The 21650-nt window shown below is 57.1% G+C and overlaps 10 protein-coding genes across 10 annotated transcripts; 6 read left to right on the forward strand and 4 right to left on the reverse strand.

Moving 5' to 3' along the window:
* Window positions 1-74: 74 nt before the first annotated feature.
* FA10DRAFT_263988 (hypothetical protein) lies at window positions 75-1180 on the reverse strand. Its single transcript, XM_025520461.1, has 2 exons — window positions 737-1180; window positions 75-676 (listed from the first exon to the last, which is right to left on the reverse strand). The coding sequence occupies exons 1-2, from the start codon at window positions 884-886 to the stop codon at window positions 242-244; spliced, it is 585 nt and encodes a 194-aa protein (XP_025380524.1). The 5' UTR covers window positions 887-1180; the 3' UTR covers window positions 75-241.
* FA10DRAFT_19048 (hypothetical protein) lies at window positions 796-1582 on the reverse strand. The gene has a single exon (XM_025518369.1). The coding sequence runs from the start codon at window positions 1441-1443 to the stop codon at window positions 973-975; it is 471 nt and encodes a 156-aa protein (XP_025380525.1). The 5' UTR covers window positions 1444-1582; the 3' UTR covers window positions 796-972.
* A 391-nt stretch (window positions 1583-1973) lies between these two features.
* On the forward strand, window positions 1974-3390 carry FA10DRAFT_19083 (hypothetical protein). The gene is made up of 3 exons (XM_025518375.1): window positions 1974-2321; window positions 2401-2690; window positions 2870-3390. Exons 1-3 carry the CDS (start codon window positions 2259-2261, stop codon window positions 3324-3326), a joined length of 810 nt encoding a protein of 269 aa, XP_025380526.1. The 5' UTR covers window positions 1974-2258; the 3' UTR covers window positions 3327-3390.
* A 63-nt stretch (window positions 3391-3453) lies between these two features.
* Window positions 3454-7147, reverse strand: FA10DRAFT_225832 (Pkinase-domain-containing protein; the record flags this gene model as incomplete). Its single annotated transcript, XM_025518660.1, has 4 exons — window positions 3454-4469; window positions 4530-6711; window positions 6771-7034; window positions 7100-7147. 4 exons carry the CDS (start codon window positions 7145-7147, stop codon window positions 3454-3456), a joined length of 3510 nt encoding a protein of 1169 aa, XP_025380527.1.
* A 475-nt stretch (window positions 7148-7622) lies between these two features.
* Window positions 7623-8108, forward strand: FA10DRAFT_263993 (hypothetical protein). The gene has a single exon (XM_025520462.1). It carries the CDS (start codon window positions 7635-7637, stop codon window positions 7848-7850), a length of 216 nt encoding a protein of 71 aa, XP_025380528.1. The 5' UTR covers window positions 7623-7634; the 3' UTR covers window positions 7851-8108.
* Window positions 8109-9044: 936 nt separating this feature from the next.
* On the forward strand, window positions 9045-11717 carry FA10DRAFT_247538 (DUF1929-domain-containing protein). The gene is made up of 3 exons (XM_025519456.1): window positions 9045-9285; window positions 9376-9524; window positions 9591-11717. The coding sequence occupies exons 1-3, from the start codon at window positions 9196-9198 to the stop codon at window positions 11542-11544; spliced, it is 2193 nt and encodes a 730-aa protein (XP_025380529.1). The 5' UTR covers window positions 9045-9195; the 3' UTR covers window positions 11545-11717.
* A 205-nt stretch (window positions 11718-11922) lies between these two features.
* On the forward strand, window positions 11923-13911 carry FA10DRAFT_263995 (hypothetical protein). The gene is made up of 3 exons (XM_025520463.1): window positions 11923-12108; window positions 12177-12385; window positions 12574-13911. Exons 1-3 carry the CDS (start codon window positions 11931-11933, stop codon window positions 13741-13743), a joined length of 1557 nt encoding a protein of 518 aa, XP_025380530.1. The 5' UTR covers window positions 11923-11930; the 3' UTR covers window positions 13744-13911.
* A 676-nt stretch (window positions 13912-14587) lies between these two features.
* FA10DRAFT_298734 (hypothetical protein) lies at window positions 14588-15701 on the forward strand. Its single transcript, XM_025524636.1, has 2 exons — window positions 14588-15476; window positions 15561-15701. Exons 1-2 carry the CDS (start codon window positions 15010-15012, stop codon window positions 15610-15612), a joined length of 519 nt encoding a protein of 172 aa, XP_025380531.1. The 5' UTR covers window positions 14588-15009; the 3' UTR covers window positions 15613-15701.
* Window positions 15702-15785: 84 nt separating this feature from the next.
* FA10DRAFT_226177 (amino acid transporter) lies at window positions 15786-17611 on the reverse strand (the record flags this gene model as incomplete). Its single annotated transcript, XM_025518674.1, has 4 exons — window positions 15786-16351; window positions 16416-16820; window positions 16882-17349; window positions 17419-17611. 4 exons carry the CDS (start codon window positions 17609-17611, stop codon window positions 15786-15788), a joined length of 1632 nt encoding a protein of 543 aa, XP_025380532.1.
* Window positions 17612-17958: 347 nt separating this feature from the next.
* FA10DRAFT_263999 (hypothetical protein) lies at window positions 17959-21575 on the forward strand. Its single transcript, XM_025520464.1, has 3 exons — window positions 17959-19467; window positions 19535-20575; window positions 20646-21575. Exons 1-3 carry the CDS (start codon window positions 18380-18382, stop codon window positions 21313-21315), a joined length of 2799 nt encoding a protein of 932 aa, XP_025380533.1. The 5' UTR covers window positions 17959-18379; the 3' UTR covers window positions 21316-21575.
* The last annotated feature ends 75 nt before the right edge of the window (window positions 21576-21650 follow it).

Here is a 21650-nt window from a genome sequence, read left to right on the forward strand (position 1 = left end):
TCACGTGCTTCCAACGCGAGAAGCTCAACCGACAGGCAATGCTGCAGGCAATGCTTCTTCGGTGCAAGGTGGAGTAGAAGAACGATTGCCAAAGAGGCGGGGAAGCTACAATTTCGATGATACATGAAAAAGGGAGCGAGAACAAACGAAGAGATTGTTCCTTGAGGGTCCTAGAAGAGGAAGATAAATGAGGGAATGAAGAATACTGTCCCTGCTGCCTGGAAATAAAACATGAACTCGTCTACGGAGCCGACTGAAGACTTCGCCGAGCAAGAGCCTTTCTGGCAGCCATTTTCGTTTCCCAAGGGCTACGGGCAGTAATAGCATCTTCGGTTCGCATGAGCCTCTGCGCGAGGACTTGCAGATCAGACACGCTCCCCTTTTGAAAGACCTCTTCGACATCGGCCGTGGCAAGGGCGAGGAGGACGCCTCTGACTTCGAATTGCCCGTGAAAGTCCTCTTCGGAGCGGCTGGCACTGGTGAAAATGTTGGTCATCGTCGCCAGACTCCACAAGGCGAAAGAAGCCCGATCGAGAGGCTCGCGAGTAAACCAGGCATGTAGATGGGAGATCATCTCTTCATGCTGCTTACGTGCTTCCAACGATGTCGCTGCGTGCATAACAGCCGAGGAGCGAAAGGGACAGATCGCAAGCCAGATCTGACGGCTCGTGAGCGACTGCAGGCTCTATCTCGGTAAGCATCGACCATTTGGGCGACCAAGGAGAGGGGCATTCACCGGATGATCTTGTCTGACCATTGCAAAAAGGTGGGTGCGACTTTCAGTCTGTGGTGAAGGCTGAGCTTCAAGGAAAGCGTGCGTGTCATCCAACAGCTCCTCGGGAAGGCCGACGAGCGGACTGTGCCGGCATGGCTCGTAGGCTGTCATACTGGAAAAGGATGGCAAAAAGGTGCCAAGCGTTGTCGACGACGACGACAATAAATCACGGAAAAGCACGAACTTGCATGCGAACTCTACACGTTCGCCTTCTGTGGTGACGCTCTTTCTGGTCCAGATGAAAGTGGACACGAATGTGTAGTCTGTCGAATGATTGTTGGTCGTTTTCTCTCTGCCAAGTCGTGATTTCGGGAAGTGAAGAGGTCGCAGCGATCGGCTGGGCAAATGTAGATCAGCTCGAAACTAGTGCGGTCGAGAGGGCTGAGATAAGAAGTGAGAAGGAGGTTGCTGCAAAGTGGAGGACAGAGCAAGAAAAGGAGTTCCGATGTGTGCCGCCCTCTCTTGCTTGCTCGCCAGAGACAAGCGTGCAGGCAGCTAGTGGATCGAGCTTCGTTGCAAGGGCCCGAGCCAAGCAAGGGCGCATTTGTTCGACAACCCTCGTTTGGTCTTTCTCTTTCTTGTGAGTCAAAGTCGAGCCGCCCGGCCTTAGTCAGCAGCCGTGCCGGGACACGTACATCATCGACGTAGCGGCGCCGCCAGAACATCATCTAGCCACACAACTAGTCAGCCAGACTCCTACTTCAGCAACAGAGAGTAACGCAGTAGCGCACTGAGAGCAGCCAGCTATTTATTCAGCCTCCGCTGTCCTGGATGACGATGATATTGCGTCAAGCGGTGGCAGAACTGCGTCTATCCAGAGCCTCCGCCTATTCGACACATCTGAGCTTCGGCGTCCAGGCTGAGCTGTACGCCAACCGCCCTCATTCGCGCGGTAAGCAGCGACAACGACGAGAGCGCATCGACACTCAAGACTCCTAACTAAGCCTTAGTCTAGTGTTATATTGTCTTGGAATTGCTCAGATCCGGGCTTCCCCAATTTTGGACCCCCGCAAAATCGAAAAACAAGTTTTAGCCTGGAATTACAAGAATTGACGCCATGGCAGACATCCAAACTTTTGCTGAAAGGCGAATTCTTTAATGAAAAGAGTAATGAGAGCAATAACAATACAACTTGGTGACCTGAGTGGATGTGGAAAATGGCAGCCATGAATAGTTGAAATCCGAAAGGGAACGATGAACCCACTCGCTCACGTCTCCGGCTTTTTTCTTTTCACCTAACCTCTCTTCTCCTTCACCTTGCCATCCTCCCCTGCCTACACCCTACCCTGTCCCCTCATTCTCTCTTCTCTCCGTCCTCCAACCCTTGCTTGACACCTTTAAACCACGATTGCTTCACACTCCTCGTCGCTTCCCGTCGGATCGTCAAGGAAGGACTCCTCCCGGAATCGCTACCCCACACCATAGCTCTCGTCGTACGCTCCTTGAATCCTTTTCTCTTTCCCCCTTCTTTTCACAATAGGAAATGGCTTCATCCGTCGTCTTCCGCGCCGTCGCGCTTCTTTTGGTTGCGGTGTCTATGGCTTTGGTGAGTCAAGATGTCCCTGAGATACACGTCTCTCTGCAGACATCATCTGATCAAAGTATATCGGCTCTTCTGCCGACAGGCCCAAGTGACACCCTCGGTTTCTACGGACCCACTCGGCGGCTCTACATTCACGACGCCGGTCTACAGTCCTTCTCAGACATTCACACCCGTCACGACATACGCGACGGCTGCCTCGCGCACCCCGACGACCATTGGCGGCGCTACCGGCCCTTCGCCTGCGACAGGGTCGTACGCATTCACCTATGATGCACCGATTTCCACTGTCACCAACACCCCGCTGGACAATGTCCTAAGCAGCGTTGCGGCCAATGGCGAGCCGACTGACTACACGAGGCCTTTCCAGCCTAACCCTTCGAATTTGCAGGTGAGTCTCTTTCTTTCGCGCCTCGGTCGGAGAGGATCACACACTGACACCGTCTCTGTAGATTGTCGATGCCGCACCACGAGTCGAGCTTGGATCTGCCTCTACTTTCACCATTTTTGCCCTCTTCGGCGGCATGGCTTTTGGCGCTGCCTGGCTTTAATTCCCCTCCTCTCTCACACCTTCCATCCCCTATTGACACACTTCCCCCTCTTTCGCCATTCTCTATCGATCTTGCGGTGTCATCCTCGAGACAGGACCTGCAACCGCATACATACCACTTTTTGCCTCTTTCTCTCCCTCTCTCTCTCGGTGTACTTTCGCTCGCTCGCTCGCTCGCTTTACATCTATTTGTGCTTGCCTACTACCCCACTTCCTCCCCTTTTCCAGTCTTAGTCTTTCTGCAAACCAGTCCAGAGACAGCCTCTCTCACACGCACACTCTCAAGCGAATCCCAGAAAAGATTCTTGTTGTGCTTTTTGCGGATGGAGAAAAGCGTCATTCATGTTCCGATCTCTTGTCTGATGGAGCTCTCCAAAGGCGAATCCCACTCTTCCAAGTCGAAAGTTCATTCACCGGCCAGAGCGTGCCCCTTTCCCGCCGCGAAAGACGAAGCAATCTAGCCTTGATGTTGCCGACAAAAAGGGCATTCGTGAAGTTATCGATCATATGGGTAACACTACAGATCGAGACGAGGAGGACAGAACTTTCTTTCTATTTGCAAAGAGAGGAGGGAGAAAAAGCGGTACTCTACTTGTCGTCCGGCGTAAAGACCCTCGTGTGAAGCCCGCTCTGGCCGCCCTGGCTTGCGTTGTAGCTCTGCAGCAGGTCGTTGACGGCAGCGTTGCTTGCCGAGCGGCGGACGCGAGGCTGAAGCGGTTTCTCAGGGTCGTGGAAGCGGGCCAAGTGCGACGCTTCCCTTGATTCCTGTTGGCGCATCCCCGCCTGCGCACGCGACCGCGCTTGCTCGAGCGACATCGACGTCATCGACTGCACCGGCCTACGGTCGCCCCGCCTCTGTGGTGCGCCAGCCGCGCTGCTTCCTCCGCTGCCACTGGTATCTTGCTGGGACTTGCTGCGGCGCATCGACCCGTCCTCGGTCTCCTGCTGCTGCTGCTTCGTCACGGAGGCGTCGCTCACGCCAAGCGCACTGCCAACGACCTTGGCAGGCTGCGCAGCGCCAGCGACGCGGTCCAGCGTCGTCGGCTCGTCACTACCCGCTGCCGAGTTCTGGCTCCGCTCAAACTCTTCCCAGTCGGCATCGTCCTCGCTCTGCCGGCTACCATCCACGCTTCTCCTTACTGCTTTGTCCGGTCTCTGTCCGCCTCCCGTTGATGGGGTGGCAGAGGAAGAAGATTTGGCTGGTGCTGCCTCGCTGTCGCTTTCGGCGCTCCTCTCTGCCTTCCAGCTTCCCTTGATCTCGCCGGTTCTCGGCTCCACTTCCTCGCCTCGCTCGTTTTCCATTCCCTGCCGCATCTCTCGATCCATCTCCTCCTTGGCCTTGCTCTTGACTTCGGCCCTGCGCTTTCCACGCTTGTCTAGCGCAGTCCGGACAAAGTGTCGGCAAGACTGCAGCGCCTTGCGAGAGGCATCGAGGAAGAGGAACGCCTGGAAGACGTGGACACAATCCTCGTACAGTTCGTGGCGCACCGCAACGCCGGCGAGCGAGGCCTTGTGCGCCAGGAGCGTGATCTCGTCCCGGAGCACTTCAGCGTCGCCACACTGGATCAGCAACGGAGGAAGACCGCGCATATCGCCAAACAGAGCTGTTCGTCTCTACATGTTAGCCGAATGTCACTCTCATGAAGACGCTCTTAGGTACTCACGGCTGGCATAAGGATGGGTGAGGTATTTGTCGACATTCTCGCCCAGGAGCGCATAGACAGGATTCATGTGATCCTCACTCGACGGCATAATCAGGTAGTCGTAAGCGCTGTTTGTCACCCACGAGTCGCACGACAGTGTCAGATCCACCCAGGGGCTGAAGAGGATGGCCCCTGATGGCAGTTCGTAGCCATTGTCGCGAAGGTAGTACATCGTGGCGAGGGCCAAGCCGCCACCAGCCGAGTCGGCGCCGAGGACAATGTTGCTAGGGGGGATGCCCAGGTCGTCAACGAGGCGGAAGTACGAGGAGACGCAGTCGTGGAGCTGGCCAGGGAACTTGCAGTCGGGCGCCAGCCGATAGTTGATGCCAAACACCCGACATTCGGTGTACTTGGAGAGAGAAATTGTTACTGGTCGGTGCGTGACAGCCGACATCACAAAGTAGGCGCCTCCGTGAAAGTAGAGGATGACCCGCTCTTTGTCCTTTGCCTTGCCAGAGCGCCAATCAGACTGCAATCGTCGCCACGTTTGCTTTCCCACGACCCATTCGCCCGTCAATTCTCGTGTGCCGTCCTCTTGGGCATCTGCCTCGGCGAGAAGACCTTTGAGGCCCCGCTTCTTGACGCGGAAAGTCACAGGGGTGATGAGACCGTCCTTAGGCACGGGAAGAAACGAGGAGAGGTCGAAGAACTGCTGCATCCCGGCAATGGTTGCAAATTCGGTGTAGCTTGCTGACTCGCGCATGATTCTGGTGAAGATAGTCATTTCCAGACCCCAGGACTTCTTTGGCGGACCATAGATGGCATGCGAAGCAATGGCCGAACCAATGGAGATGCCCTGGTGGACAAGAAAGGGAACATAGCGCCAGGCTTTTGCCAGCGACATGCCTTCCGGTTGCAATGTCGCTGCCGAAGGATCGAGACGCGCCGAAGAGGGCATCTGAGACGACTTGTACTGATCCAACAAGGCGTCGAGAGTCTTGCTCGACTTTGTCCGCGTTTGTCTCCGCCTTTGTGAGCTGACAGAAGAAGATGCAGGCCGAGCCGTGGCGTCTGAGATGTCAGAAGACGACTGAGCCGGACTTGCTGGCTTTCCGTCGTCATCCGTCTCCACCTTGTTCTCGCCCTTTTGCGTGGCCATGGCAGCAGCGGCAACACTTGCAGTTCCGCCGCCGCCACCGCCACCGCCGCCGCTGCGCTTCCGAGGATCATTGAGGCCGTCAAGCTTTGGCTCGGGGACAAAAGCAGACATGACGACAAGGTTGAGGGACATGCCCGAGTCCTGTTTCTTCTTCGTCGGTGCCTCGTCGTCTTTGGAAAATCCATGAACAACATTACTCGTAGACGAAGCTGATGCTTGCGGCGTTGTAGGAGTATGCTCGGTATCGATGCTGTGGGCGCTGAGGTTGGTGACGATGCGCATGAGCGAGTCCAATCGATCAGGATGGATGTCTTTCGCGTGCGCCTGACGGAGGTAGTGGAGTCGCTGGAGGTAATTGGATGCCTCAACGGCTGTCACGGCCTTGTTGAGCTTCTGCCGTGCCGAAAGGTGCTTCTGCGTCGAGTGCTTGAGGTTGCAGCCACGATGCTCGTCGGCCAGGTCTGGGTGCAAGTCTGGTAGGTCTGCGAGGTACGGGTGGTTGAGCGCTTCTTCGGCCGTGAGACGCTGCTCCGGGGGACAGAGGCATTTGAGGATGAAGTCCTTTGCCGTCTTGGACACCTCCGACCAGTATTCTGGCTCAAAATCGACTTTCATCGAGAGGATCTGCTGGAAGAGCGCGGGCTGGTCCTCGCCGTAGAAGGGTGTGTAGCCGGCCAGAAGACAGTATGCGATGACGCCACCGCTCCAGATGTCAACGGCCGGTCCGTAGCCCTTGCCCAGCAGCACCTCGGGAGCCACATACTGAGGGCTGCCACAGGCAGTCATGAGGAGACCGTCATCTGGGATGAAGCGCGAGAGGCCAAAGTCTGAGATAACAATCTCGCTCGGCTCGCCCTTGTTGCGGAGGAGGATGTTTTCCGGCTTGAGATCTCGGTGAATGACGTCCTGCTCATGCAGGTAGGCAATGCCCTGGAAGATCTGACGGGTGATGTGGCGTGCGTCGATTTCGTTGTAGTGCACCTTCTCCACAAGCCGGTCGAAAAGCTCGCCTCCACGGCAGAGGTCAGTGACGATGAAGACAGCCTGCAGCAGCCATTCTGTCAGTGGATGGACGTCTTCCTTTCAGGCAGTCGACGGCTCACCTCCTTGGTCTCGTAGAGATCCCACATCTTGATGATGTGTGGATGCTCGACCTTTCCAAGAATGGCGATTTCCTCCTTGAGCATCTTTTCGTTGCTGTCCTTGAGCGGCTTCTTTGCAATGATCTTGAGCGCCCGTTGCTCGCCGGTCGCCTTTTCAGTCACTGGCTTGACGACGGCAAAGGAGCCCTGCCCAAGAACGTGGTCCTCGACGCTGTACTTTTTCGACAGCTGAGATGGCAGCACTGGCGTGCCATCGGACTCAAACTGGTTCCGAAGTATGTGAGCGCAACGTCCTCATTTGACCAGCCTCACAAGCGCTCCCTACTCACGTCCTTGAACCACGACTTGAAAGCGGAGTGGAGTTGATGTCCGACCATTCTTGCCTTGTCCCGCTTCCTGATCCGATCTCTGCGCTCGCCTCGGTGGTGAAGAAGATCACGAAAGTGTCGACGGGTCTGTCGAGGATGCTCCCTCAGCCCTGCCTCGTCGTCTTCTTTGTCGTCTCTCTCCTCTTCTCTCGCCGTGGCCTCAGGAGTGGCACCTGGTGTCACAGTATCCTTCGCCTTTGTGTCTGCAGCCAAGCCGTGGACCTTGTCTGCTTCTCTGTCGTGTGGCCCAGCTGGGCTGCTGGTGTCAATCTGTTGGATCGTCTCGTCGCTCCTGGCCATCCGGGCGGATGAAGCCAACGTCGAGGTCGAGGTTCGCTCGGAAATGTGGCTGGTTGCTGGTGACGAGACCGTCTTGAGCTGCATGAGGATACCCGAGAGCCGTTTCGGCGGTCGAGGGTCGAGCGAGGGCGGCATAGTAAGTGTGGGATAGCAGTGGTATTGAGAGAGGTCACAGTCAGCAATGGTCGACTCCTGAATGAATAAAAAGGCGAGAATGTCGCTGTGCTACGCCTGGGCCGCGTGTGGGCTGAGTGCAAGCCAGCCTTATGTGACGTACCAAAGGGCACCGCCTACTCCGCCTGAGCAACGCACGGAGCACAGGGTGCCACCCCTTCCCCACCTCCAAAATGTGGTTCGCTACAAAACCGCATTCGCTCCCACATCCAGAGACCTGAAAGCCCTGTCCTCGTAGCCATCGTACGTACTTGTTGCTCTGCTTCAGATCGTACTCACCCAAAGGCTCTCCGAGAATGCAGTGCTGACAAGCGAGCGAAACAAGCGATCCTCAAGAGTGCGTCGCTCTCTCTCTCTCTCTCTGGCGGCCGTCTCAATCCCACACCCCTTGCCTCTCGGTGTTGATCGACTATTCCGACTTGCTTTTGTGACGTAGCAAAGGAAGAGTTGCCCGGCTTCCAGTCTCGCGTAACGAAGGATGAACGAGGAGATTCAAATAATGAAGACGAGGTCAACTCTCTCTACTTTTGTGGAGGACCCGTACGCGTGCGGTGCGGCGGTGCCCTCTCGCAAGCGTCTTAGTTCTGTTGTGAAAGCCAGAATATAGGAGCCCCTCACATGCTCTCACAACATGTCATGACCAAGCATTGCTGCCGTCTCATCTTTGAATGGGCCATTTCATCACATTGCACTCCCGCTCATTAGTGGTGGTGTTGGTCGCTCCAGGACGTCTGTCTAGAGGGGCCAGTTGAGGAGCCCGCGGTCAAACAAAACCACGTGGCGCATTTGCTTGACAAGCTTCTCCGCGTTTCGCAATTGCAAGAGCTTCGGCCGGCGCTGCCACGAAGCACGGCCCGCGGCTGACAACTCCCATCTGTCCCTCAAGCCGATCTCGCAGATCGTTCCTTGCGGGGCCCTCGATAGTGCTCAGTCCTACGGCACGAGAGCGGACTAACTGTCGCTTCACCACCAACCCAGTACACTACACTACCACTGCTACACTACTCTACTACGAACAGTGTTTCAACACTTTTCCAAGATTTTTCTTTATTCTCTTCAGAACAGCACTAGTGTCGAGGATGGGATCCCGAGGGCTTCAAAAAACATTCCTCCAACACGTAACGCGTCCTTGGGAAGGTTCCAAAAGACATAACATATCGGGCAGATGCCCTCCCCGCCCGTGCCTGTGAACTTAGGAGAAAGTAATATCAATTCATCATAACGCAGTAATTGTACTGTACTAGTCGGCAGCGCGAGGCATTTTTTGGATACAAATCCCTCGCATGCTGCTCGCCTCCTCCTGACCCATCTCTCTCATCACCACCAACCACCACCACCCGTCCTTCTCCCCCAAGCTCTTCCCTTGACTCTCCCCCACCGTCGTTACGGAAACGCCAGAGCATAGTGCGTCTGTCAGCCCTGTTGGCTAAAGCACGGAGTTAGATTCCTGAACTCCGACTTTGGACGGCCGTGCTCTACCGTCGTTACTTCCCCTGGATTTGCATTCATCAACACGCTCCTTGTTCATTCTCAGCCAGCCAACAAAAAAACACACTCTCTTTACCGCTCTGTCCTACGCCACCATGTTCAGCACCTCTTTCAAGTCGTTTGTCCTTGTCGCCGTGGCCCTCGCCGCGCAGGCCGTTGCTCAGAAGGCCGGCACTGTCGACAAGGTGAGCAGCTCTTATGCGGTCGATCTTTTCTCTTCATCTTTCTCCCTCCCTCTGCTCACGTCACAAATCACTCTTCCTTCTCTTCTCCAGGTGGGCAATTCGGGTATTTCTGCCCAGATGATGTTCCTGCAGAGCAACAACCAGGTCATCATCATGGACAAGATCGAGAACAACCCCGTCAAGAGGCCCGGTTCCAACGGCCCTGCTGCCGCTGTTGCCTACAACACCAACACAAACAAGTAAGTCGCGGTCGAGGGCCAAGGCTTGCAGAGCCGGACTAACCTTTCTTCTTCCTCCTCGACCAGACTGCAAGCCATGGATGTGGACCACAACCCCTTCTGCGCTGGAGGCATGACCCTCGGTGATGGAACGTGGGTCGTCGTTGGAGGCAACAAGGCCGTCGGCGCTGGCGGCGTCACGGCACAGAAGAACTCGTCGCCCTACTACAACTACAACGGTGGCCGGACCGTCCGCCTGCTCTCTTCATGCAGCGGCAGCGGCTGCTCCTGGGACGAAAAGCCAAACACCATGGTCAAGGAGCGATGGTATGCGACCGTTGAGCCCATGGTCGACGGCCACGCCATGCTCATCTCGGGCATGACCAACGGTGGCTTTGTCCCCAGCTCAGGCTCCCAGCAAACCTCGTACGAGTTCTACCCCAACGTCGGAGGCTCCTACAACCTGCCCCTCCTCCAGCGCACCGTGCCCCTGAGCCTGTACCCGCTCACCTTCCTCATGTCCAGCGGTGAGGTCTGGATGCAGGCCAACAAGGAGGCCGTCCTGTGGAACACCGACACGCTCAAGGAGAAGCGGCTGCCCAACACCAGGGTGCCCCGCGTGTACCCGGCCAGTGGCGCCGTCATGATGCTGCCCCTCACGCCCGCCAACAACTACCAGGAGACTATCCTGCTCTGCGGTGGCATGTCGCTCGGCAGCGCCGCCAACTGGGGCAACGAAGGCGGCCCCGCCACCATGGTTACCGAGAGGCCCGCCTCGACCATCTGCGAGCAGAGCAGCCCGCTGGTCAACGCCAACTGGGAGCAGGTCGACGACCTGCCCTCTGGTCGGTCCATGGGCACCTTTATCAACCTGCCCGACGGCACCGCCTGGTTCGGCAACGGTGTCACGACTGGTGTCGCTGGCTACACTACTGACCCCAATTCGCCCGGCAAGCCCGTCGGCACCTCGTTTGCCGACAACCCCGAGCTGAGGCACTACGTCTACGACCCCAAGAAGGCAAAGGGCTCCCGCTTCACCCACGTCGGCACTGCCTCTGTCGGCCGTCTCTACCACTCGACCGCCACCCTCCTCGAGGACGGCTCCGTGCTCATTGCCGGCTCCAACCCGTCGCCCGATGTCAACACCAAGCAAAAGTGGAAGACGACGTGGGACGTCGAGAGGTGGTACGCGCCGTACCACGACAAGCCCCGCCCTTCCAACGCCGGTCTCCCCAACTCGTTCAGCTACGGTGGCAATGCATTCACCCTCACCATGGACAGCGCCACGCAGGCGTCCAAGGCCAAGGTTGTCCTCATCCGAACCGGCTTCTCCACCCACGGCTTCAACATGGGCCAGCGCATGCTCGAGCTCCGCTCCCAGGCCAACGGCAACCAGCTCCGTGTTGCCCAGGCTCCCAACAACCCCGCTCTCTTCGCCCCCGGCCCCGCGCTCGCATTCGTCGTCGTCGACGGTGTGCCATCGATCGGCAAGCACGTCATGGTCGGCAACGGTCAGATTGGCAAGCAGCCCACGGCAGCCAACAGCAACCTCGGAGGCACCACGGCGCGCTTCGCTAACACGACTACCCCGCAGACGAGCTCGACGACCAAGGACACCAAGAGCACAACCACCACCGAGTCTGCCAAGGCCAGCAAGAGCACCACCGACAGCAAGTCCACCAAGGACAGCGACGCCGAGAGTGACGACGCCGACGACGACGACGAGAAGAAGAGCGGCAACGTCGCAGAGGACATTGTCAACGATGTCATCTCAGCACGCGCTGCTACTGCCAATGCCAGCCAGTCCAAGGCCGATGCGATTGCCAAGACGCTCCAGGGTGCGCCCATCGAAGGAGAGTCGGTCACTGATCTCTTCAAGGGCTTCTTCGAAGGCGGCCTCCAAAACACCGTCAACGACGTCCTGCAGGAGTTCAGCGACGGAAAGCTCACGGAGCACCTCTTCGGAAAGCGGTCGAGCGAGACATTCAAGAAGCACATGAAGAGGTCGAACAGGAACAAGCACCGCTTCGGCGACAACTGAGGAAGCCAGTCGCTTGGAACGCTCAGGTCAGGAACCAGAGCAATCCTTCTTCTCTTTCCGTCCCTCCCGATCCTTTACTTTTCTTCGTTGGCAAAATCCTGCAAGACTTCTGTATCATCAAGTGGATAGCTTGTGCCCTCCCATCTTTTTCCCATCCCCCTTTCAGCTTTTTCTCTCTCATCGCCAGACGTACATGTTTGTGTCAATGGCAAATGGACGATGTTTTTCCACCTAATTCTTGTGCCTGTGTGGGGGTGTAGCGGTGTAGTCGTCGGGTGGATTGGACTGATTCACGTCGGACATGTCACGTGACGAATTTTCACGTGTCACCACAACCTGAGCTGGACTCTGCTTCTTCTCTAGCTTCGTTGAAGACGACTGCAACCATGGCGACTCCGGAGCAAGCCAAGGGTAGTGCACCACCTGCATCCGTTTCGGGTGGAGGCGGAGGGACGGCCGACTTCATCGGAGCCTTGATCTCCCTCGTCTCGCGGTCCGATATCCGATATCAGGGCTTCTTGGCGCAGATCAACGCTGAGCAGGCCACTGTCGCGCTTGAGAAAGGTGAGTTCCACGCTCATTACAACGCTTGGAGTCGACAAGACTGACGCTGGGCCTCGCCTTCACTACAGTACGCTCCTGGGGAACCGAGGGAAGGCTTGCGCAGCAGGGGCGCGCAAATGACGAGATTCCTCCCAACGACAATGTCTACGACTACATCGTCTTCCGAGCGGCCGACGTCAAAGATCTCAAGATCGATGACCCACGACCTGATCGATCCAGACCGCCACCACCTCCCCCGCCACCCAGCAATGCTTTCCAAGACCCAGCCATCCTTGGAGTGAGTAATCGATGCGATCTTCTCGCCCGAATGATGAAGTATTACGGATGTAAAGTGCCATTCTATTGGCCAAATGTCCTAGAGCGCATACAATCGTGTGGATTTCTCCGTTGCCTTCCTTCTGACTCCTTACTCGCCCATATGCCAATGTTTTTGATCATCGTTTGCTGACTGGATGTTCGTTGCAGTCGAGTGGCCCTCCAGGAGGTGGACACTACGGAGGACCTTTCGGTCCACCCCCAGGTGCTCCATATGGAATGCCTCCTCCACCACCACCGGGAGCCTTTGGTCCAGGCGGCTTTGGGCCTGGACCAGGTGGATTTGGTCCTCCGCGCCCACCTTTTCCCAATAACGGCATGCCTCCGCCCCCTCAACAGGCCCACACTCCGCAACCTCAGCAATCTCAACCACCTCAACAACAGCCTCCGCAGCAACCAGCTTCGCAGGAGCAGACACAAGAGAGCAAGCCCCCACCGAAGGGACCGAAAGCTGATCATGCTTCAAAAGCACCAAAGGACGCGCCATCGCAACCTGCCGCGAACTCGGCAAAGGGCAAGGAGGAAAAGAATGCCGACACGGTAGCCGAACATCTTTCAAAGCTGAGCGTTGCAGGCGCGGCCAACTTGCCTGCTGCACCCACGAGCAAGCCTCCTTCTGCTTCTGCTCCTTCAGCAGCCAACTTGCCACCGATCCCTCATGCTGCAGCGGCAGCCGCCGCCGCCGCCATCTCGCCTCAGGCCAATGACCGTCGTGGTCGCAATATTCCGGGCTCTGGCGGACGTAACCGAGGCCCTTCCTCATCCGTCTTTGAGAATCCCCGTGGTGGTGCTGTCGAGGTGCCCGACTCCGACTTTGACTTCGCAGCTGCCAATGCCAAGTTTGACAAGACAAAGGGCGATGTGACTTCTCCTGATGCTGGCGCTGGCGCCCCTGCACTCTCGGAAGACGCCAACGGCACCATCGCAAGCACCAATGGTGCTCTGCTCGACGCCATCCCTCCGCCCGTCGACGTAAAGAGCTTCTACGACAAGTCTTCGGGCTTCTTTGACAACATCAGCTCCGAGGTACGCGACCGATACGACAGCAGAGACGGTGGCGGCAGAGCTGGAGGACGAGAAGGCGAGCCTGGAGCAATGAGTCCTGGTCGAGGCGGACCTCCTTCAGCAGTCCGCGGACGAGGCACCGCGCGGGCTAATCGCATGGCCGAGGAAAGAAAGAATATGGATACCTTTGGAGAAGCAGGCAATCAGTACGGCGGCGGTCCTGGTGGGAGGGGACGCGGGCGAGGACGGGGCAGGGGACGAGGCAGAGGCGGTTACGGCAGGGGCGGGGGTCGAGGTGGAGGAACAATGGCCTAAGGCTTCTCTCCCCCATCTTTCATGGATGGCCCTTTCTCGAATCAAGTTCGTGCAATTGTGTATCGTTACAAAAGCCCTTCTAGGTCTTACAAATGTCAGGTCTGTTCTAGTGTCATGAATGAAAGCTCAAGCCTCCCCGCTCGCTCCTACCCTTTTCCCGAGGGATCCGAAATGGAGAAAAGTAGAGCCGAAAGCAACTGCTGATCTAGCATTGGCGAGATGAGAGTGAGGCACGCGCACCTGCGGTGCGTTAGCCGAGAAGGTGCGCTGCAGGGCGAGTAGCGCAGATGAACGGCGCCGCTGCAAATGTAAGCATGCTCGAGGTCTACTGGTCCCCACAAACAGATGGACAAGACGCTGGTGAAAGGAGCAGGAACCCAATTGCACGCAGTCAGGCAGGACGCTATTACCTCATGGCGTCTCGAGTCCGCACGGGCTTGGGAAGAGGTACGGCGCCCAACTCTACCCCACGGGGTTCACTAATTCGAAGCCCGCAAATTTCCCTGCTTCGATGGGCCAAACGTGGGCAGAGCATAGATTCGGAATAAGCTCCGGTGAGTGGACGCACAGATGTTGTGTTTGTTTCCCCGTCGGCCTGCCTCGCGTCGAAGCCTTGGCACGGCAAGTCCCCTCTTTCAACCGCGCTCCCGTCACCTTATGCTTGGCTGCGCAAGAAAACCATTAGCTCCTTCATTGCGCATCTTCAGGGTAGGGTTTGAGACAATGCTGGATTCCGTGGAGATGGAAGCCGGGGGTTTCCGCCTTAATTGGTCTTGGGGGGTGCCGTCCACCGTTTTAATTGAGCGCTAACGCTCAAGAGAGTTCTCGCTAGCGCTTCTTTTGGCTGTTCCTTCTCTTCTTCTAGAACAGTATATTGCTCCTTTGTTTTCTTCCTGGGTTTAGCTGTCGCTCTTGCGTGCTAGCTTGTGGTTCCATCAGACATCATGGGGAACCGGCAGAGTCCCCCCATTCTTGGGGTGGTGCGTCAAATGAGGAACGGCAGAGCCCCATTCGGCGCGAGCGCACGAATTGAATCCATCCCCGCACTTTCCCAGCATCTGGCCATTAGCTGATGCAGAACTGTGAAAGCGGGGCGTGGTCACTAAGAGCGCCTCACGAAGCCTCAGGACGACGGACAGATGAAATCCAAGAGAAAGCATATAAGGGAGGGGTTCTTCCACTTCCTCTTGTCTCCTCATCAAAGCCTCTCCTCTCTGCCCATCTAATTCCCCCACCTCTCCCCAGACCACCTCTCCTTTACTCAACATGAAGTTCGCTGTCTCGTCCGCCGTCCTCCTGGCCGTCGCCGTCGCCCTTGTCCGTGGCGACATCGCCACCGTCAAGTCCGATGTTTCCGCCATCGATGCAGCTGTCACCGACCTGAACAACCAGCTCAAGTCGGACGACATCAACTACTTCTCTGCTCTCGGCATCCACTCGTCGGCCATGAACCTCGACGGCAAGATCCAGACGGCCACGACGGACACCAACGCAGTCACCGACGCCATCTCGGACGCTGACGCCCAGAGCATCATCGACACCCTGACGGGCACCGAGAAGAACGTCAAGAGCGCCACCGACCGCCTCGTCGTGCTCAAGCCCAAGTTCGACTCCCTCGGCGTCACTGGCCTCGCCAAGGGCGACGTCGACAGCCTCGCCACCGACACCCACGCTTTCGGCCAGGCCCTCGTCAGCAAGGCTCCCGCTGACAAGAAGGACGCCGCCACTGCTCTGTGAGTCTCTCCCGCTTTCTACCTTACGACGGTTGGCACCACTTCTCCAGTACTGACGATGATTCTCTCATTACAAAATATCAGGGCCGCTCAGTTCGACGCTGACCTCGCCAACGCCAAGAAGACTTACGACTAAACGTTTGCCTTACGCCGGAAAGTCTCCATGTCATAGCAATAATAGTAATGCCCAAAACAGCAGAAATGATGAAGCCTTTGTCACTCAAGATGGAGTTCATGGTCGATTGCCAAGTTGTGATAAGTGCACAGCAATTCCTACTGAAGCGGAGACGATGCGGAGGACAAAACAGATTACGATGATGCTGTCTTTTCAGGTGTGGAATCAGGGCCTTGCGCCGCGGTGGTTGTCGGAGCAGAAGACGGTGAGTTCGGTCGTTCGTCGTAGAGACGAGCCTGCCTCGCTCGAGCAAGGGCCAAGTCAAGGTCCTTTGGTCCCTCGTACTGCTTGCGGCCGTCAAAGATCCAAGAGAGGACCGCGAGACAGATGACAAAGAAGACGACAGCGGCAGCGTAGTTCGCCGACGAGCCCGTCGTGGGAAGCTCGGGCGGGAAGAGGAAGAAGACAGAGGTAAAGAGGCTGAAGAGAACAGCCCAGGCGTTGATGGCCCAGCCGAATCGACCCAGGTTGTAGTTGCGCTTGCTGCTCGTGCCCTGATCGAGACCCTCTTGTTGCCGCTCCTCAATCGTTTGGAATTCGCGGTCCTCTTCGGCCGCAATCTCATCGAGCAATCTCCGTCCACGAACGAGGAGAATACTGATGGGGACGCAGTAGGACACCTGGAGCATCACGACGCTTGACGAAAGAATTGCGTTGAGAGCCGAGGAGCTGCCGAGGTAGACGCACCCGAAAATGATCACTGTGGTAGAAGTTGCGGTCAGCAGACTTGATCTCGTGATTGGCATTGCCAGTCAAGAGCTCACCCCAAGCAGACGTCATCGTGATGGAAGCAATCGGCACACCCCATCGCGGGCTTTCCTTCTCCCAGAAGGTGCCGAAAATCAAGCCCTTGTCTCGAGCGAAGCTCTGCGTCTGGCGAGAGCTGGCGCAGAGGATCGAAATAGCAGCAAAGGCCATGGACACGACGGGGAACATGTACAAAGCGACGGCGCCGCCTCGGTTCCCCAGTGCTTGGTAGATGATCTCGAGCAAAGGACCAGCGGGACCGCTAGTGACCTGGCCGAAGTCTTTGAGGACGAAGAGGAAGACGATGAGGAGAATGAATGCCGAGATGCTGCCAATGATGGGCGCAAGAATCATGGCGCGAGGAGCAAGAATGTGGGGCGTGGGCATCTCGTCGATAATGTGCGTTGCACCGTCGACTCCGACTGATGGCCCAATCAGCAGCGGTTCTGATAAGAAAAAGAGAGACATTGAAAGGCAACTCACCCAGTCCAAAAGTCGACTGGAGAAGTCCCAAGATGAATGCTACGCCATTGTCCCAGCCTGTCTGGTTAACGTATGTGCCGAAGACGAACTTGCCCGTTCCATATTGTGGGCTTGCACATGCCAGGCAGGTGATGCAGATGATGACGACGCCCGAGATGCTCCACACGAGGGCGGCACGGTTGACAGGGTCCAGGATCCTTGCGCCAAAGACGTTGACGAACCATGCGCCGACGGCAAAGACGATGTAGATCAGGAACTCGTGCCAGGCCTTCTCCTCGTACGAGGGGTGGAGCAGAGCTATGATGCCGACGATGAGAGAGCCCGCCAGGGACGACGTCGTGGCCGTCAAGCAGACCCAACCGGCGCAGGCGAGCCATCCGGTAAAGTACGCGGCAGGCACTCGCGTCCGGGGTGTGGCCAATCTGAAGGTGAAGTGGTATGGACCACCAGGAGTGGGAAGCACGGAACCTGGGTCAAAGACATCGAGGAGAATGAGTCAGCGCGAGGCGGCCACTCTGCCTTTGACCTTGCACTTACAGATTTCAGCCAGGCTCAGGGCGACGCAAAGGACGCCGATTGCTGAGATGACGAGGCCCCAGCACACGGCGACCGGTCCACCCGAGGTGAGAACGACGGAGAGAGAGGCGCTCATGGCCGTGGGCGAATTCAAGATGGCAAAAGAGAGGCCAATGATGGCCAGCAGGCCGAATCGCTGCCGATGGACGCCCATCCCCTCGCCGACGTGGGATGCGCCCGAGTCCATCGACCCAACCTGTACTTGCGGCTTTGTCGCCATGGCTGCTATGACCTTGTGGTTCCAAACTCAACTCAAGAAGGGGTTGCTGGTGGATGTGACAGCGGTTGACACAGAGGCACAGTCGAAGAGTCTCATTGATAGGAACTGGGGTCTTACTGCACAAGACGCGAAAAGATAGCGAAAAAGGAAAAACGAAAAAAGTCAAAAGAGAGTACGGCCGCGGCTCCTCCTCATCACCCCACCTCTGCACGGCTTCCGTCCTCGTCCCCCGCCGCTAGTGGGCCGAGTTGGTTCTGCTCGAGGACAGGAAGTCGATGGTGGTCTACTACAGCTACCGACTGCTACCAGTACCTCTACGCCCGCGCATCTCGGTCCTCCGGATCCTCTCGCACTTTCGAGCGGCGCGCTGTCAATATCACTGCTTCAGATCGCCGGGCTGGAGAGTCAAGTCAGACAGGGTCAGCCACTTGTGCTAGCCATAATATGAATAGAAATTGAAATTCCATTTCAACGCGCGATTCACTTTCTGGTGGGGCTGTTAGCTTTCCCGTCTCATCGCCACCACAGAGGACCGCTACCAAGCAGGCAAAGTGTGACGCATCGTCGTGCAGCCCTGTGCCGATTTAGCAGGAGGCCCGACCGCAGCAAACAACACCTTGGCTAAAGGAGAAGAAGAGAGTCGCCATTGGTACGCATAACGCACAACGACAGCAGACGAAAGCCGGAGGCCGAGCGTTCGCCATGTCACCGGGACCCGTAGACGCTCCCGAGGGGGCCGCGGTGCAGCAGCGAGCCGTGGTCCGCGCCGCTTGCCTTAGCTGTCGATCGGCAAAGCGTCGATGTGATGGTGTGATGCCCGTCTGTGGACCGTGCGCCAGTCGAGGTGTCGAGGAAGGGGCTTGCAACTTTGTCTCGTCGAAGCGCGGCGGGCCGAGGTACAAGGGCGTCAAGGGAGCCGACGCTGCCAGACTCAAAGCGGACAAAGATAGGCAAAAGGAATTGGCCAGAACGTCAAAGGACCGCTCAAAAATTGGCTCCGTCGATAGCGGTACCATCAGCCCAACTTCCGAGAGAGACAGAGTCAACAGCCTTCACAGGTCTTCCCTTTCCAGCAGTGGTGTTGGTGGCATAAACGCCAGCCCCTTTGATGACTATGCAAGGCAAGAAAGCATAGGCAGCAGTAGCGGCAGTGTGATGAGCATGCGTCGCAGCAACAGTCCAAACTCGGCCAACGGCGGGAGCCACCGGGGCCGAAGGTCGCATTCAGCGTCATTTGATGATGGGCCCAATCAAACGCCTCCCAGCCCCTTTGTCGCCACGCCCGTTGTCCCCACGATGCATCCTTCATCCGCCGCGTCGATGGCGGCTCAGCAGCATTTCCATGCGCAGCAGCAGCAGCAACAACAACAACAACAACAACAACAACAGCATCAGCAGCAGCAGCAGTACTTCCACCATCATCTGCCTGAGTCTGCCCAAAGCTCACTTCAGCAACCCTATCACAATCAGCAGCAGCAGCACCAGCAGCCGCTCCCACTACAGCACACACAGCAGCACCTCCCACACGAGAACCTGTACTCCTTTGATAACACCGAGTTTGGCCATGGTGTTTTGACGTTTGCCAATCTCGAATTGTGGCAGCGGATGCAAGAGGGCCAAGCGACCGAGGAAATATCCGCCTTTTCCGACTTCTACTCGCGCTTGGAGATGCTTCCCAAGGCCGGCGTGCCCGGTGCACAGGATCCCAGCGGCGTCGACATCTGGATGGACTGGGAAGGTGGCGAGCTCACGCAGAATGTCCAGAACAACGAACAGAGCGTGCGGTCTCTGTGAGTGGAAAGCAGAAGATGCTTTGACGGCGCAGACCACATGCTAATTCTCTTGGTTGTGTCGCAGACTCAGTGATTTCTACGAGTTTGTATACCCCGCCTGCCCTGTCCTCCTCCCGCCCGGCAGCCTTCCTTCGCTGGCGTTCTACTTCTCAGGCAAGGGACCCTGCGGCCTGTTTGCGGCCATCAGTGCATGCGTCTCGCTGCACCTTGCGCCTGCCGATGCCCTCAAGACGCTCCGGACGTCGTACGGCGGCGACTCTTCGGCTTCCTCTGCCACCTCGGCGTCCGAAGAGATGATGGCGTCTGAGGAGATCGCAGCAAAACACGCAAATTCGTCTGAGAACATCCTCTTTCGTTATGCCCAATCGCAGCAGGCCTGCTTTGCTTCGCCGATGGATGTGGACGTCGACGGCACCGAAGAGCTCGTTCAGATCGAAGCTGCCGCTGCGCATACGCTCCTGTGTCACTTTTACTACGGAAGTGGCAAGCCTGGAAGCCATGAACGAGCATACAAGCACGCCCTCGAGGCGTGGAACGGCATTCAAAAGTTCGACCTGCCCAGACGGTCGCGTCTCCAAGCTGCTCAGCATCAACAGCAGCAGCAGCCAAACCCCAACCGCCCCTTCACTCCTGACCTGATGATGGAATGGGCCAAGCGGGTCTACTGGGCCAGCTATGCTGCAGCGACGGTCATGTCGTGCACCGGCGGCTTCCAGCCTTTTGCTGCACCTCGCGACCGGGTCATGGATCTGCAGATGCGGCCGCAACTTGATCATGACGTTGCCGCTTGGGGTACCATGATTCGCGGCGCACAGCAAGTCTCGCAAGCCTACCGCCTACTCTACGATCTGGACCAGCTGCGAACCCGATTAGCCTCTGCTGATGCCTCGTCTGCGTCTGCCACGTACCATCAAGACTCGGCGGAACGGCAGCGGATCTTCAATGCAATGCTCAAGCTCGATGGCGAAATTGACACGTACACCCGCTTCGATCCCTATTGGCGCAAAGGTTTCGTTCTCGATGAAAGCGTCACTGCTGGCATCGAGCCTTCCGAAGTTGAACTGGCGCGGAGTTTGCACATCGCAGGCCGACTGATGTGTGGAGGGTGAGTGACCTGAGAGATTCAAGCTGGATGTCCACCTCTGCTCTTTTCACTGACACTCCTTTCCTTCCAGGTCTATGATCATTCTTCACAGAGCACAGGCCTTTTCCAACGCTAGAGTGTTCATGTCCCCGCAGTGCGGAATCCCGGAAGCGGCGAGGATGTATTCGGTGGGCGGTGGCCAGGAAGCCATCATGCACCGCGCTCCCCAGATCGACGCTGCGAGATCGGCCAATGCCCCGCAAAGTCTTGCAGAGCTGCAGGTATCTCAAAACTTGCCTGTTCATGCTCTCCTCTCCGACAAATTTGCTGGTGGTCCCTTCGAGCCGGCACATGCGCTTGAACGCTGCCGATTCGCCGCCTCAGCCATGATCAGTACGCTACCCCAAGTCATGAGCGACACCGCGTCAGGTCGCGCACCCAAGCTGCCTCCTTACTCGGCGTGCTCCTACGTAATAGGCGCTTATGCTACATTGATGATCACGCTCCTGGTTCAGGTCCAGGGTCAGCGCCTCATGCAGCAACAGCAGCAGCAGCAGCAAGTCACCCACTCGAGCCACCAAGCCGCAGACGATGGCGGTCGCCTCGAGGTGGCTCAGCTGCAGAGGCAGCTCGATGCCCACCGAGCCCCTGTCCGCGACATGATAATCGTCCTCAAACGATTCTCGACCATCTGGGGAAAAGCGGTCGAGTACGAAGACGAGGTTGCGACACTCTTGGCCGCGAACGAGACTATTCGATAGGGTTCAGAGGGCTCAGTCGCCTTTTTCTCCTGTTTATCCCATCTGCTCTTTTCCACACATCATCTTCTCTTGTCACCTTTCCGTCGACTTTTCTCGGGCTTCTTCCTCCTTCTTTTGCTAGGCATGTAAATTGTAGACACACTACGTCGAGCCCTCAGGTGGTTTTCTCTCGGCTGTAACAGCCTTCTCTCCGTCACGAGAAGGCTGCTGTTGTATCAAAGGTCCGGTCGATGCAATCGATCAGTTCACCTCGCGGACAATGCTCAGGGTCTGACGCTCAAAGTCACTTAAAAACGCTTCTGCAATCTCTCCCTCTCTCTTCTGGTCTTTTGATC

Source organism: Acaromyces ingoldii (assembly GCF_003144295.1).
Source record: "Acaromyces ingoldii strain MCA 4198 unplaced genomic scaffold FA10scaffold_1, whole genome shotgun sequence".
NCBI classification, from domain to species: domain Eukaryota; kingdom Fungi; phylum Basidiomycota; class Exobasidiomycetes; order Exobasidiales; family Cryptobasidiaceae; genus Acaromyces; species Acaromyces ingoldii.

Coding starts and splice junctions, on each gene's coding strand:
- FA10DRAFT_263988 (XM_025520461.1), bottom strand. CDS start 886: ATGACAGCCTACGAGCCATGCCGGCACAGTCCGCTCGTCGGCCTTCCC. Junction 677..736: donor TGGTCAGACAAGATCATCCG/GTGAATGCCCCT, acceptor TAGAGCCTGCAG/TCGCTCACGAGCCGTCAGAT.
- FA10DRAFT_19048 (XM_025518369.1), bottom strand. CDS start 1,443: ATGATGTTCTGGCGGCGCCGCTACGTCGATGATGTACGTGTCCCGGCA.
- FA10DRAFT_19083 (XM_025518375.1), top strand. CDS start 2,259: ATGGCTTCATCCGTCGTCTTCCGCGCCGTCGCGCTTCTTTTGGTTGCG. Junction 2,322..2,400: donor TTGCGGTGTCTATGGCTTTG/GTGAGTCAAGAT, acceptor TTCTGCCGACAG/GCCCAAGTGACACCCTCGGT. Junction 2,691..2,869: donor ACGAGGCCTTTCCAGCCTAA/CCCTTCGAATTT, acceptor TGGCTTTAATTC/CCCTCCTCTCTCACACCTTC.
- FA10DRAFT_263993 (XM_025520462.1), top strand. CDS start 7,635: ATGAATAAAAAGGCGAGAATGTCGCTGTGCTACGCCTGGGCCGCGTGT.
- FA10DRAFT_247538 (XM_025519456.1), top strand. CDS start 9,196: ATGTTCAGCACCTCTTTCAAGTCGTTTGTCCTTGTCGCCGTGGCCCTC. Junction 9,286..9,375: donor AGGCCGGCACTGTCGACAAG/GTGAGCAGCTCT, acceptor TCTCTTCTCCAG/GTGGGCAATTCGGGTATTTC. Junction 9,525..9,590: donor TACAACACCAACACAAACAA/GTAAGTCGCGGT, acceptor CTCCTCGACCAG/ACTGCAAGCCATGGATGTGG.
- FA10DRAFT_263995 (XM_025520463.1), top strand. CDS start 11,931: ATGGCGACTCCGGAGCAAGCCAAGGGTAGTGCACCACCTGCATCCGTT. Junction 12,109..12,176: donor CACTGTCGCGCTTGAGAAAG/GTGAGTTCCACG, acceptor CCTTCACTACAG/TACGCTCCTGGGGAACCGAG. Junction 12,386..12,573: donor AAGACCCAGCCATCCTTGGA/GTGAGTAATCGA, acceptor TGTTCGTTGCAG/TCGAGTGGCCCTCCAGGAGG.
- FA10DRAFT_298734 (XM_025524636.1), top strand. CDS start 15,010: ATGAAGTTCGCTGTCTCGTCCGCCGTCCTCCTGGCCGTCGCCGTCGCC. Junction 15,477..15,560: donor AAGGACGCCGCCACTGCTCT/GTGAGTCTCTCC, acceptor ACAAAATATCAG/GGCCGCTCAGTTCGACGCTG.
- FA10DRAFT_263999 (XM_025520464.1), top strand. CDS start 18,380: ATGTCACCGGGACCCGTAGACGCTCCCGAGGGGGCCGCGGTGCAGCAG. Junction 19,468..19,534: donor GAACAGAGCGTGCGGTCTCT/GTGAGTGGAAAG, acceptor GTTGTGTCGCAG/ACTCAGTGATTTCTACGAGT. Junction 20,576..20,645: donor GGCCGACTGATGTGTGGAGG/GTGAGTGACCTG, acceptor CTTTCCTTCCAG/GTCTATGATCATTCTTCACA.